Consider the following 13415-nt stretch of genomic DNA (forward strand, 5'->3'; position numbering starts at 1 on the left):
ATAGTTTAAAACCAAAAGATACTTTCAATGCCCCAGAAGTATACCTGGTTTTGTTGTATCCATGCTTTGCTACTGTCCACGTAATTTTATCATCCTGTCATCTTTACATAAGCGTCATTTCCAAGGCATGGCTAAGATGTATACTTTTACCGTTGTTGTGCCTTGAACACCGCATTGGTGAATGCCTTATATATTCCCAAATTCAAGATGTGTTAAGATTGTCAGTCATGTTAATTAAATGTGTATTATATGACAATATTAGATACACAAATTGAAATATTCCAAAAAATGTATTTAAAGTACAACAAATAAAACTACAACCACTTTGTAATAACACATAACATTAAGTTATACAAACATTTAAACAATTTATTTAAAGTTCTACAACAATTTTTTATTAAGACATAACAGAAAGTTAAACAAACTTACCAAAAATGTATTTAAATTATAACAACAACCACTTGGGAATAACACAATATAAAGTTATACAAATATTTAACATATCAAAAAATATAGCAAGTGCAGTCTGTCACATTAAAAAAATCTTTATTCTATTCAGATTAACTGTAAAGAGAAACTTAATTCTATACACGTTGTTTCTTGATAGTACCTAAAATCAAACAATGCTTAGAAATGTTTAACTCTATTTCTTAAGATATTATCCCTTTATTAACAGTAAATTATATAGTGTGTATGTGGTCATTGTCTTATATTTTCCAAAATCCCCTTACCAAACATTATTTTTTCATTCCCACAAATGGGTATCAACCCATGTTTTTTATCTGAGGTGGAAATGGTACAATGAACGGGCTCAGTACCAGCTTTGGAATTGATTTATTTTGAATCCAAATTTTAATTTTTAGAAGGTGGTAAGCCTGTTTTGAAAACTAAGTGAGGTAAGAATCATTGAAAGAACTGTCCTTCTACCCCTGTGCAGTACGATCTTTTACCCATGGATGTAGGACAGATGTCGGCCATATGTTATCCGTAAAATTAAAAACGTGGTCCCACCTGCCTATTGCTCAGGCAGTTGGGTCCACCGGTAGTCTGAAGGCTTTGAGTAAGCAGATTTTGAGTTTTGTTCCTGAAAACCAGTCGCAGCATTTTTCATATACTCCCCTCTCAAGGTAATAGAGGATGCAGTGTTTTTCTTTTATTATTTATTCATCCAAAATGAATGCAATATAGGGGCAGTATACGATTTCGTAGCCAGTATAGCTGTGGAAGGAAGATATGTATACTTACCCACCATTGCCTTAGTTACTCACTTATCGCTTTCAACCAAAAACATGGACTCACCTGTGAAGGGCAGGATGTACACGTTTCTCCTGTAGTCTGCTTCCGCAGTCTATTGTCTGTGGTAGTCTGTAGATGGTATCCTTGTGCCGCCATATACATAGTCTACAAGCTAATTGTTACGCCGGAACTGTACTCACCACTCTTCATATCTTCATGCTCTGTTAGGGGTGTTGTTTGTTCTTGTGAATAACTCCATCATGTGCTCCTTGTGTCAAGTCCAACGAAGCAGGCATACTGGTCCAACCCATTCTCCGGTCAAATACTAACCTTAAACTAATAAAAATCTGCTAAAATCCTCAGGAGCTCTCACACTTGTGAATTTCTCCTCCAGGCAGATTTTCTAAACAGTCTACTAGGAGCGACATAGAGGGATTAGCTAGTCAACACTACTAAAAAGCACATGGCTCCTAGTGGACCTGTCTATTGTCCATGGTACTAATGTTTACCCCAGTTTCCTCTAGGATGCAAGATAAAGTACTTTATTTTGAATCCTGAGGAATACAGGTAACCGAATGAGCCACTAACAGAGTGTATCTGCATGCTATGAGCATCTAGCGTGTTCATATAGCCTCACTGCTGCATACATAATGGATTTTTGTGGTTAATACTCTCAATTTTTTTTAAAACAGTTCCAACAATCAATGCTGGTGATCATGCGAGCATTGGATTACAGTTTTTGAAGTCCTAGTTTAGCTATGCCCCCATTTTTCCGCTTCTTTATTTGATGCCTGGAACAATGACTTTAGGGTTGATGTTTTTGGTTTTGACTGTAGAAGGCTTCTGTGCCGCAATGATCTTTTAGTTCCAAATTCTTCGGTTCTTCCATCGTGGACGTTCTGCAAAAGGAGATTAAAATAGTAAATTTAGAGTTATTTTTCAATACAGCCATATCAATGTATAACCATGTCCCCTCATACCTCAACTTTTCACAACTTAGTTTTCTGCAAATACAGCATTTGACCATTTTGATGCTGTAATAGTAAACATGATTTTTTTATTAAATTGAAATAAGACTCCATGTCCTCCATATTTTTTCAGTAATTTGTATAATGTTGCTTATTGTTTAGATCACAGATTTTAGCCCTTGTAATAAAGATACAGACCCCCACCAAAAACATTACCATACTCTGCGTAAGACACTTCATCATCATTGTCAGCTTGCATCATATATGCCACAGTACGCATTGTTGGACTAATGGTAAGGGTCTGTGACTCTGGCTCTGGTATTGTCACTTAATCTCTATTCATCATGTCACCCATAGACTGAGTTAACTTTTTCATCTCTTTCTCAGTATGCTAAAATTTGATATAAATATTTGATATGATCCCTTTAATGGCATCTTTTTGATTAGTCCCTCTCACCTGAGAATGTCTAATAGTTTTGTTACATTTACTATATTAACCCGAGGAATATAGACACTCTGCTGTGCATCAAACACATGAACATGACATTGTAATGTGAAGGGACACACGCACACACATGAAAATTGAAAAACACAATTTATCACAGAGCCAACATGGAACCACAGAACATGGATACCGCAACACCAACTTTTTAAAAATTACAAATCAGCAGGGTTGCTAAATCAAGTTAATTATATTTTTATTTCTATTCTACAATGCTCCCCCCCCCCATCCTTACTAAGAAGGATTGGTACCGCTGTGGAGCCAAATTTAGTTCAGGAGATGCGCTTCCCTGTGATGCCTGTTAGTGTAATCTGCCAAAATAACATTGCGCTTGCGAGATCAGTCACCTATCAGCGTGGAACAGTACCAGTAAGCCCATATGAGGTTGGCCTGTTCCACACAACCCTAAGTCCCACTAAGCATGCAGGCTTGTGTCAACCAGTCCTGCATGAAAAATGTGAAAAACAAAAGCAGATAATTAACAATCTTGCACAAGTGTGCCCGGCTCCTACGGTCAAATAAATAAAATTGCGTCTGTTAGTATGGGAATACAACAGGCATCCACCATACACTATTTACTAAAGTGCACAAGGCAAATATAGAACTGGTCCATACCCCGTAAAACTAATGTGTATCCATTATCTTCTGTGACTTAAGAAAAATCAGACTTATACGATGCAGCATACCTTGGTAGCTCTATGCCTGCATCATTATTCTGTTGTCTTCTCGGACTGGACCCTTCTCCGATTAGGTCTTGCCAGTTGTCGGTATGCTGTAAAGAAAAAAAGACACAGTCAGTTTATAAAAAAAACTACCTTTGCTTGTCACTAACTGTCCCTGACACCATTGCTGATCTCCTTTCCCAAACTTAGCACACCGCTACGGACAAATACCTAACTTGTTGGGGAAAAGAAAGAGGAAAAAGCTAGATGACTTACCCTTGGCAAGTCCTCCGCCAAGCTCTATGCCAGCCTCTGTGCTTGATTAGTGGACTGGACCCTTCTCCGGTTAGGTCTTGCCAGTTGTCGGTATGCTGTAAAGAAAAAAAGACACAGTCAGTTTATAAAAAAAACTGCCTTTGCTTGTCACTAACTGTCCCTGACACCATTGCTGATCTCCTTTCCCAAACTTAGCTTACCGCTACGGACAAATACCTAACTTGTTGGGGAAAAGAAAGAGGAAAAAGCTAGATGACTTACCCTTGGCAAGTCCTCCGCCAAGCTCTATGCCAGCCTCTGTGCTTGATTAGCGGACTGGACCCTTCTCCGATTAGGTCTTGCCAGTTGTCGGTATGCTGTAAAGAAAAAAAGACACAGTCAGTTTATAAAAAAAAACTACCTTTGCTTGTCACTAACTGTCCCTGACACCATTGCTGATCTCCTTTCCCTAACTTAGCACACCGCTACGGACAAATACCTAGCTTGTTGGGGAAAAGAAAGAGGAAAAAGCTAGATGACTTACCCTTGGCAAGTCCTCCGCCAAGCTCTATGCCAGCCTCTGTGCTTGATTAGCGGACTGGACCCTTCTCCGATTAGGTCTTGCCAGTTGTCGGTATGCTGTAAAGAAAAAAAGACACAGTCAGTTTATAAAAAAAACTACCTTTGCTTGTCACTAACTGTCCCTGACACCATTGCTGATCTCCTTTCCCTAATTTAGCACACCGCTACGGACAAATACCTAGCTTGTTGGGGAAAAGAAAGAGGAAAAAGCTAGATGACTTACCCTTGGCAAGTCCTCCGCCAAGCTCTATGCCAGCCTCTGTGCTTGATTAGCGGACTGGTCCCTGTGTCCGGCTAGTTTGCTGTTGTGGACGGCTCCTCCTGGGCTCCTGACGGCTCCTCCGGGGCTGTGGCATGCTCCTCCGGTGCTGTGGCATGCTCATCCTGGGCTCGGGCATGCTCCTCCTGGGCTCGGGCATGTTCCTCCTGGGCTCGGGCATGCTCCTCCTGTGCTCTGTTCCACATAACCGTCTGTGCTTGTTCCAACATCTCCTGCTGTGCTCTGTTCCACATCTCTTGCTGTATTATGGACTGCTCCAATTCTTCTGACCTTTGACGCTGCAGTCTCAAAACTGACAATGCTCTTTGGTAAGCCAGATCTCCTCTCTCTACTTGAGCATACATTTCTTGATCAATTGATGTTCTGTTTGATGGTGTTGTGACTTCCGAACTTCGTTCTGCCTGCTGTGGTTGTGCGCTGTGCAATCTTCTTCCTTCGTCTGTCATCAGCTGCAGGCTTGTTGAAATCATGCTTGTGTTTAGGTTGCACTGTTGTTGCCACAGTAGAATGCTTTGAAGGCCTGTTCCAATCTGTTGGCATTGCAATGAAATATGTTCCAGAGAATCATTGTGTTGTCGACAGAGTTGTTCCTGATGCGATTCTCCATCCCGCTGTTCATTTTGTTGGGTGCTGATCTGTTCAATCTTCTGCTCCATGCTCTTGCAATGTCCAACCACCGACATATGTGCTGACACAAGTTGATCGTAGTATCGGGCCAGCGATATCATTGCGTCATTTTGTTGAACAACAGCTGTCTTGATATGGTCGATGTTCTGTTCCATGTTGTCCAAACGATTATTAATCCTTTGGCTTTCTTCAGCTCTACATTGGTCCATGTTCTTTAAAGCTTCCAGTATTAGATTGAGTGATGACTCTGTAATACAAGTAAATAATTTAGTTTAACAAATTACAGTTGAACACAATTAAACACTCCTAAATTGTAAATAAATATAAAATTGCTACCTCCTGGCGTAGTTTCCGGTGTTTTTGATTCAAGGACTTCTGGTACACTGCCTGAAGTTTCCATGTCCGGAATTTGCTCTGTTCTTTCAACAAGATTATGGTCTCCAATTGCAGGGTAGCTCTGTGAAAAGGACTCTTCTGGCAGTGTCTGTGGGTGCCCCTGTGATGAATTTTCTTCTGGAAGTGGCTGTTGGGATGATGTTTCTTCCTGCACCGTGGGTGGGTGCATCTGGGCTGATTCTGCTTGAAGTGTCGCTGCTTGCAGTGTTGAATCAATCGGCAATATTGTATGCTGTATCTGGGTTTCTAAAATGTCAATATAGATATATACAATAATTATAACCCAAAAATATGCAGTGCCAGAAATACAGACAGCTAAAGATACGCAAACAGTACAAGCTAGAGGTATATACCCATTGATAGATATACATGTACCAAAATTTATAATTTCATGTACAAAAACTATGCCTTACCGGTATCCTCAGCACCTCCTCCAGTTGTCGGATATCCAAAAGAAACTCTTCTCTTTGCCTTAACTGTGGAATCTGTAATATTTATATAAAGAACATACTGTAGTTATTAGTTTTGTTTCCATACAAAATATTTTTTGAATATATATATATATATATATATATATATGAAAATACGATATGTCCCTAACCTTTCTGCGATTTTGTTTTCTTCTTTGGCGTTGTTTCCATTTGTGGCGTGCTATGTTTTGTTGGCGTAGAATATTTTGTGGCTCCTTTTGAAAGAAATACGAAATTTAAATTTTTGTTGAAATAATTAGTTTTTTAAAAAGAATATTAAAAAATTAATTTTATAGAATTTTTAAAAATAATACCTTCGGCACTGGTTCCTGCCATTTCTTCCTGCACAAGTACGAAGTAGTTCTCCATCTTCTTTTCCCAATCCTTGTGTAATTTTTGCCCTTTTTGGATCTTGAGATTGACGGATCTTCTACAGTCGCGTAACCTTTTCTTGCAACTTTCGTTGCTTCGCTTGAACCCACCTCCCAAAGAAACTGATTCAGAGATTTCATTCCACGTCGTTCCCTTGAATCGGTGATGAACATTTCTTGCCGGCGATCCGAAAAGTTGAAAGGAGTGATGAACAACTTGATTGATTAGGGTGTCCGTTTCTTCATCTGTGAAGTTGGGTGCCCTGCTGCTGGATTCTTCTCCCGAGTCCGCTTCTTCATGCGAAACTCTGCCATGGTCGGTTGGTGATGTTTGTTGCTGTCTTTCCGAGGATTCTTCTTCCTGTGCGGATAGAGAAAGCCTCCTTGCTTCTTCCTCGGACATCTCTGGAAAAAAAACTTAAAAAATAAATAAAATCATACTAATATTAATAATAATAATAATAATAATAATAATTAGTATACTAGCAGTGCAACATACCCAAATTTTGCCAACCAGCTGTTACAAATATACACAAGTAATGAACCCCAGCAGTGCCAAATACAGAAATTATGCCACCCAGCAGTGCCAGATACTCAAATTATGCCACCCAGCAGTGCCAAATACATAAATTATGCCACCCAGCAGTGCCAGATACCCAAATTATGCCACCCAACAGTGCCAAATATAGAAATTATGCCACCCAGCAGTGCCAAATACAGAAGTTATGCCACCCAGCAGTGCCAGATACTCAAATTATGCCACCCAGCAGTGCCAAATACAGAAATTATGCCACCCAGCAGTGCCAAATACAGAAATTATGCCACCCAGCAGTGCCAGATACCCAAATTATGCCACCCAGCAGTGCCAGATACCCAAATTATGCCATCCAGCAGTGCCAAATACAGAAATTATGCCACCCAGCAGTGCCAGATACCCAAATTATGCCACCCAGCAGTGCCAAATATAGAAATTATGCCACCCAGCAGTGCCAAATACAGAAATTATGCCACCCAGCAGTGCCAGATACTCAAATTATGCCACCCAGCAGTGCCAAATACAGAAATTATGCCACCCAGCAGTGCCAGATACCCAAATTATGCCACCCAGCAGTGCCAGATACCCAAATTATGCCATCCAGCAGTGCCAAATACAGAAATTATGCCACCCAGCAGTGCCAAATACATAAACTATGCAACCCAGCAGTGCCAAATATAGAAATTATGCCACCCAGCAGTGCCAGATACCCAAAATATGCCACCCAGCAGTGCCAAATACATAAATTATGCCACCCAGCAGTGCCAGATACCCAAATTATGCCACCCAGCAATGCCAAATATAGACATTATGCCACCCAGCAGTGCCAAATACAGAAATTATGCCACCCAGCAGTGCCAGATACTCAAATTATGCCACCCAGCAGTGCCAAATACAGAAATTATGCCACCCAGCAGTGCCAGATACTCAAATTATGCCACCCAGCAGTGCCAAATACAGAAATTATGCCACCCAGCAGTGCCAGATACCCAAATTATGCCATCCAGCAGTGCCAGATACCCAAATTATGCCACCCAGCAGTGCCAGATACCCAAATTATGCCATCCAGCAGTGCCAAATACAGAAATTATGCCACCCAGCAGTGCTAAATACATAAACTATGCAACCCAGCAGTGCCAAATATAGAAATGATGCCACCCAGCAGTGCCAGATACCCAAATTATGCCATCCAGCAGTGCCAAATACAGGAATTATGCCACCCAGCAGTGCCAAATACATAAACTATGCAACCCAGCAGTGCCAAATATAGAAATTATGCCACCCAGCAGTGCCAGATACCCAAATTATGCCACCCAGCAGTGCCAAATATAGAAATTATGCCACCCAGCAGTGCCAAATACAGAAATTATGCCACCCAGCAGTGCCAGATACTCAAATTATGCCACCCAGCAGTGCCAAATACAGAAATTATGCCACCCAGCAGTGCCAGATACCCAAATTATGCCACCCAGCAGTGCCAGATACCCAAATTATGCCACCCAGCAGTGCCAGATACCCAAATTATGCCATCCAGCAGTGCCAAATACAGAAATTATGCCACCCAGCAGTGCCAAATACATAAACTATGCAACCCAGCAGTGCCAAATATAGAAATTATGCCACCCAGCAGTGCCAGATACCCAAAATATGCCACCCAGCAGTGCCAAATACATAAATTATGCCACCCAGCAGTGCCAGATACCCAAATTATGCCACCCAGCAGTGCCAAATATAGAAATTATGCCACCCAGCAGTGCCAAATACAGAAATTATGCCACCCAGCAGTGCTAGATACTCAAATTATGCCACCCAGCAGTGCCAAATACAGAAATTATGCCACCCAGCAGTGCCAGATACCCAAATTATACAACCCAGCAGTGCCAAATATAGAAATTATGCCACCCAGCAGTGCCAAATACAGAAATTATGCCACCCAGCAGTGCCAGATACTCAAATTATGCCACCCAGCAGTGCCAAATACAGAAATTATGCCACCCAGCAGTGCCAGATACTCAAATTATGCCACCCAGCAGTGCCAAATACAGAAATTATGCCACCCAGCAGTGCCAGATACCCAAATTATGCCACCCAGCAGTGGCAGATACCCAAATTATGCCACCCAGCAGTGCCAAATACAGAAATTATGCCACCCAGCAGTGTCAAATACAGAAATTATGCCACCCAGCAGTGCCAGATACCCAAATTATGCCACCCAGCAGTGCCAGATACCCAAATTATGCCACCCAGCAGTGCCAAATACAGAAATTATGCCATCCAGCAGGGCCAGATACCAAAATTATGCCACCCAGCAGTGCCAAATACATAAATTATGCCACCCAGCAGTGCCAAATACATAAATTATGCCAAACAGCTGTGACATATACACAAATAATGAACCCAAGCAGTGACAGATATACACATTTGGCAAACAAACGGTGAAAAATACACACATTATGCCAGAAAGCAGTGCCAGATACCGACATCTCACACACTGCAGTAACAGATATACAAATAATGCCAATCAGCAGTGGCAGGGATAGCAGTTGGAAGAGATAATAAGAAACATGGGACAGTTTATTTAGCATGATAGTGTAATAGAAAGACAGAGTACATTTAGCTCAGCGCTTACCTATTAAGATGAGAAAAAAAAACTGGATTGGTCTTCTCCTCTTCGTATGAAGAATTCTTGTAACGGTCACTTCTCCAGAAAAGCTCTGATATGTAAATCAGAATCGCTAGAAGCCAATCACAAGACGCTAACAGACCGTATACAGCCAGTTAGCAGTCTCAAGCAAATGGCGCCTATGCAAGGGAGGGACAGAGTTTATATTCTGTGTAAAAGTGCGGGAACATCGCTCCTCCTTCAAATAGGAATCATGTAGTATTATTGGCTAATTTAGTGGCACCACTATACGTCAGGTTATACTGAACTGTTGATTTGTCTTATGTAGGAGTATATTTTATTGGTTGGATTTCAGCGCGAACGGACATGTTATGTTTTGATTGGTGTCATCAGTGATAGCATTATTTAAATCAAATTTAAAAAAACAAAACAGTGACCGGAATGTATCTTGGAACGTTGTCCGTGAACGGTTAATTTAAGCAAACTCTGCCATTATGGAGCTTGCAGTACTTATCGACGGGGATTATGTAGCTGGAGTGTTGGTGTAATTTTGGCACATATAGTGCAATGGGGAATGCTGGCTGCACCTCAGCACGAGAACGGGGTGACGTTCCGGTGTGCTGGGGCGTATAGGGGCAGTACACGGCTGTGGGGGAGCTTATGGTGGGAGAGGGGTAGATGGCTAGAGAGAGCGGTGTGCGTCTTGGGGTACATGGCTGGTGATAGCTGGTGTTCGGGGGACAGTTGGAGGGAGGCGTTGTGTTACTTGTAGTGCCACGGTGAAACATGGGGCGCGTAATGTAGTGGGGTGTCTAGCTAGGCGTGTAAATGTAGACGGGCAGCGGGGTGACTAGGGGGGATGGAGGCAGCGTCTAACTTTGGACGGGTATCGTGGGGAATAGCGCGGGGGGGGGGAGGGTGTCAGCGTTGCAGATGTGCAGCCGGGTGCCCAGGTGTGCTGGCAGACATGAGTGGGGTGTTTCTTAAAGGGTGTGACTGTGCTACCAGAGCGGGGAGCAGTGCCAGGGCGTTGTGTTACTTGTAGTGCCACGGTGAAACATGGGGCGCGTAATGTAGTGGGGTGTCTAGCTAGGCGTGTAAATGTAGACGGGCCGCTGGGTGACTTGGGGGGATGGAGGCGGCGTCTAACTTTTGACGGGTATCGTGGGGAATAGCGGGGGGGGGGGGGGGAGAGGGTGTCAGCGTTGCAGATGTGCAGCCGGGTGCCCAGGGGTGCTGGCAGACATGAGTGGGGTGTTTCTTAAAGGGTGTGACTGTGCGCTACCAGAGCGGGGAGCAGTGCCAGGGCGTTGTGTTACTTGTAGTGCCACGGTGAAACATGGGGCGCGTAATGTAGTGGGGTGTCTAGCTAGGCGTGTAAATGTAGACGGGCAGCGGGGTGACTAGGGGGGATGGAGGCGGCGTCTAACTTTGGACGGGTATCGTGGGGAATAGCGGGGGGGGGGGGGTGTCAGCGTTGCAGATGTGCAGCCGGGTGCCCAGGTGTGCTGGCAGACATGAGTGGGGTGTTTCTTAAAGGGTGTGACTGTGCTACCAGAGCGGGGAGCAGTGCCAGGGCGTTGTGTTACTTGTAGTGCCACGGTGAAACATGGGGCGCGTAATGTAGTGGGGTGTCTAGCTAGGCGTGTAAATGTAGACGGGCAGCGGGGTGACTAGGGGGGATGGAGGCGGCGTCTAACTTTGGACGGGTATCGTGGGGAATAGCGGGGGGGGGGGAGGGTGTCAGCGTTGCAGATGTGCAGCCGGGTGCCCAGGTGTGCTGGCAGACATGAGTGGGGTGTTTCTTAAAGGGTGTGACTGTGCTACCAGAGCGGGGAGCAGTGCCAGGGCGTTGTGTTACTTGTAGTGCCACGGTGAAACATGGGGCGCGTAATATGTAGTGGGGTGTCTAGCTAGGCGTGTAAATGTAGACGGGCAGCGGGGTGACTAGGGGGGATGGAGGCGGCGTCTAACTTTGGACGGGTATCGTGGGGAATAGCGGGGGGGGGGGAGGGTGTCAGCGTTGCAGATGTGCAGCCGGGTGCCCAGGTGTGCTGGCAGACATGAGTGGGGTGTTTCTTAAAGGGTGTGACTGTGCTACCAGAGCGGGGAGCAGTGCCAGGGCGTTGTGTTACTTGTAGTGCCACGGTGAAACATGGGGCGCGTAATGTAGTGGGGTGTCTAGCTAGGCGTGTAAATGTAGACGGGCAGCGGGGTGACTAGGGGGGATGGAGGCGGCGTCTAACTTTGGACGGGTATCGTGGGGAATAGCGGGGGGGGGGGGGGTGGGTGTCAGCGTTGCAGATGTGCAGCCGGGTGCCCAGGTGTGCTGGCAGACATGAGTGGGGTGTTTCTTAAAGGGTGTGACTGTGCTACCAGAGCGGGGAGCAGTGCCAGGGCGTTGTGTTACTTGTAGTGCCACGGTGAAACATGGGGCGCGTAATGTAGTGGGGTGTCTAGCTAGGCGTGTAAATGTAGACGGGCAGCGGGGTGACTAGGGGGGATGTAGGCGGCGTCTAACTTTGGACGGGTATCGTGGGGAATAGCGGGGGGGGGGGGAGGGTGTCAGCGTTGCAGATGTGCAGCCGGGTGCCCAGGTGTGCTGGCAGACATGAGTGGGGTGTTTCTTAAAGGGTGTGACTGTGCTACCAGAGCGGGGAGCAGTGCCAGGGCGTTGTGTTACTTGTAGTGCCACGGTGAAACATGGGGCGCGTAATGTAGTGGGGTGTCTAGCTAGGCGTGTAAATGTGGACGGGCAGCGGGGTGACTAGGGGGGATGGAGGCGGCGTCTAACTTTGGACGGGTATCGTGGGGAATAGCGGGGGGGGGGAGGGTGTCAGCGTTGCAGATGTGTATTGTGTATGTCAGGCATGTCCAAACTGTGGCACTCCAGGTGTGGAGAAACTACACATCCCAGCATGCACTGAAACTATATTGGCCTATATTTACATGTAGATATCTTAGATATGTTATCTGTCAAAGTAATTAGTGTCGATCTTACTTTTGTCGATCTTGTGTATGTCGACCTATTACATGTCGTGCAATTTAAGTGTCGATCTAAGTTTTGTCGCACTTAGTTATGTCGATCTTGTGTATGTCGACCTATTACCTTTCGAACCTTTTAAGTGTCGATCTAAGTTTTGTCTACCAAATGAGTGGTCGGTCTAACACATTTCGAACTAAAAGATGTTCGATTTAATGGCAGTCGGCCTATTTAATGTCGAACTAGTTACTGTCGGTCTAACGCAGTTGTCGAACAAACTACTGTCGATCTTAATCCATGTCTAAGTAAAATATTCGATAAAGTAGCTGTCGATCATTTGTTATGGTCGATCAAATACATGTCGAACTAAAGATACTGCCGATATACAGACAGTCGATGAGTTGTGTTGTTCGAACTATCGTGGTCGTTCAAAACATTGTCGCACAAACGGATGCCGATAAAACGAACCACACCCCCCGTCTATACCTCATAGTACTAAAATGGACCCCAGAATCCTCTAGGACGTAAGAAAAATATGTATACACTAGAAAAGCGGCAACTAAGAGGAGACATTAATATCTACAAATATGTAAAGGGTCAGCACAAGGAGCTAGCAGCGGATTTGTTTATTAAAAGAACTTTGTATAGGATACGTGGGCACTTGCTGAGGTTAGAGGAGAGAAAATTCCGTATACAATGTAGGAAAGGGTTCTTCACGTTAAGGGCAATAAAAATTTGGAACTACCTGCCAGAGAAGATAGTAATGGCAGACTCTGTAAATGTATTTAAAAACCGATTAGACAAATTTCTAACTGGAAAGGGAATCCAGGGTTATAGCATTTAACACAGTGACATTAAACTGAGAGTGGTAAGAATCATTGTTGTCAATTGGTACTAAGCCATTACATCAGCAGGTACATTATAA

General features: G+C 44.2%; 1 protein-coding gene across 1 annotated transcript; it reads right to left on the reverse strand.

Annotated features, from left to right (window-relative positions):
* Nucleotides 1–4446: 4446 nt before the first annotated feature.
* LOC134984289 (uncharacterized) lies at nt 4447–6189 on the reverse strand. The gene is made up of 4 exons (XM_063949911.1): nt 6110–6189; nt 5922–5993; nt 5449–5754; nt 4447–5359 (listed from the first exon to the last, which is right to left on the reverse strand). The coding sequence occupies exons 1-4, from the start codon at nt 6147–6149 to the stop codon at nt 4500–4502; spliced, it is 1278 nt and encodes a 425-aa protein (XP_063805981.1). The 5' UTR covers nt 6150–6189; the 3' UTR covers nt 4447–4499.
* Between the last annotated feature and the right edge of the window lie 7226 nt (nt 6190–13415).

This window comes from Pseudophryne corroboree, assembly GCF_028390025.1.
Source record: "Pseudophryne corroboree isolate aPseCor3 chromosome 3 unlocalized genomic scaffold, aPseCor3.hap2 SUPER_3_unloc_47, whole genome shotgun sequence".
In the NCBI taxonomy this organism is placed as follows: domain Eukaryota; kingdom Metazoa; phylum Chordata; class Amphibia; order Anura; family Myobatrachidae; genus Pseudophryne; species Pseudophryne corroboree.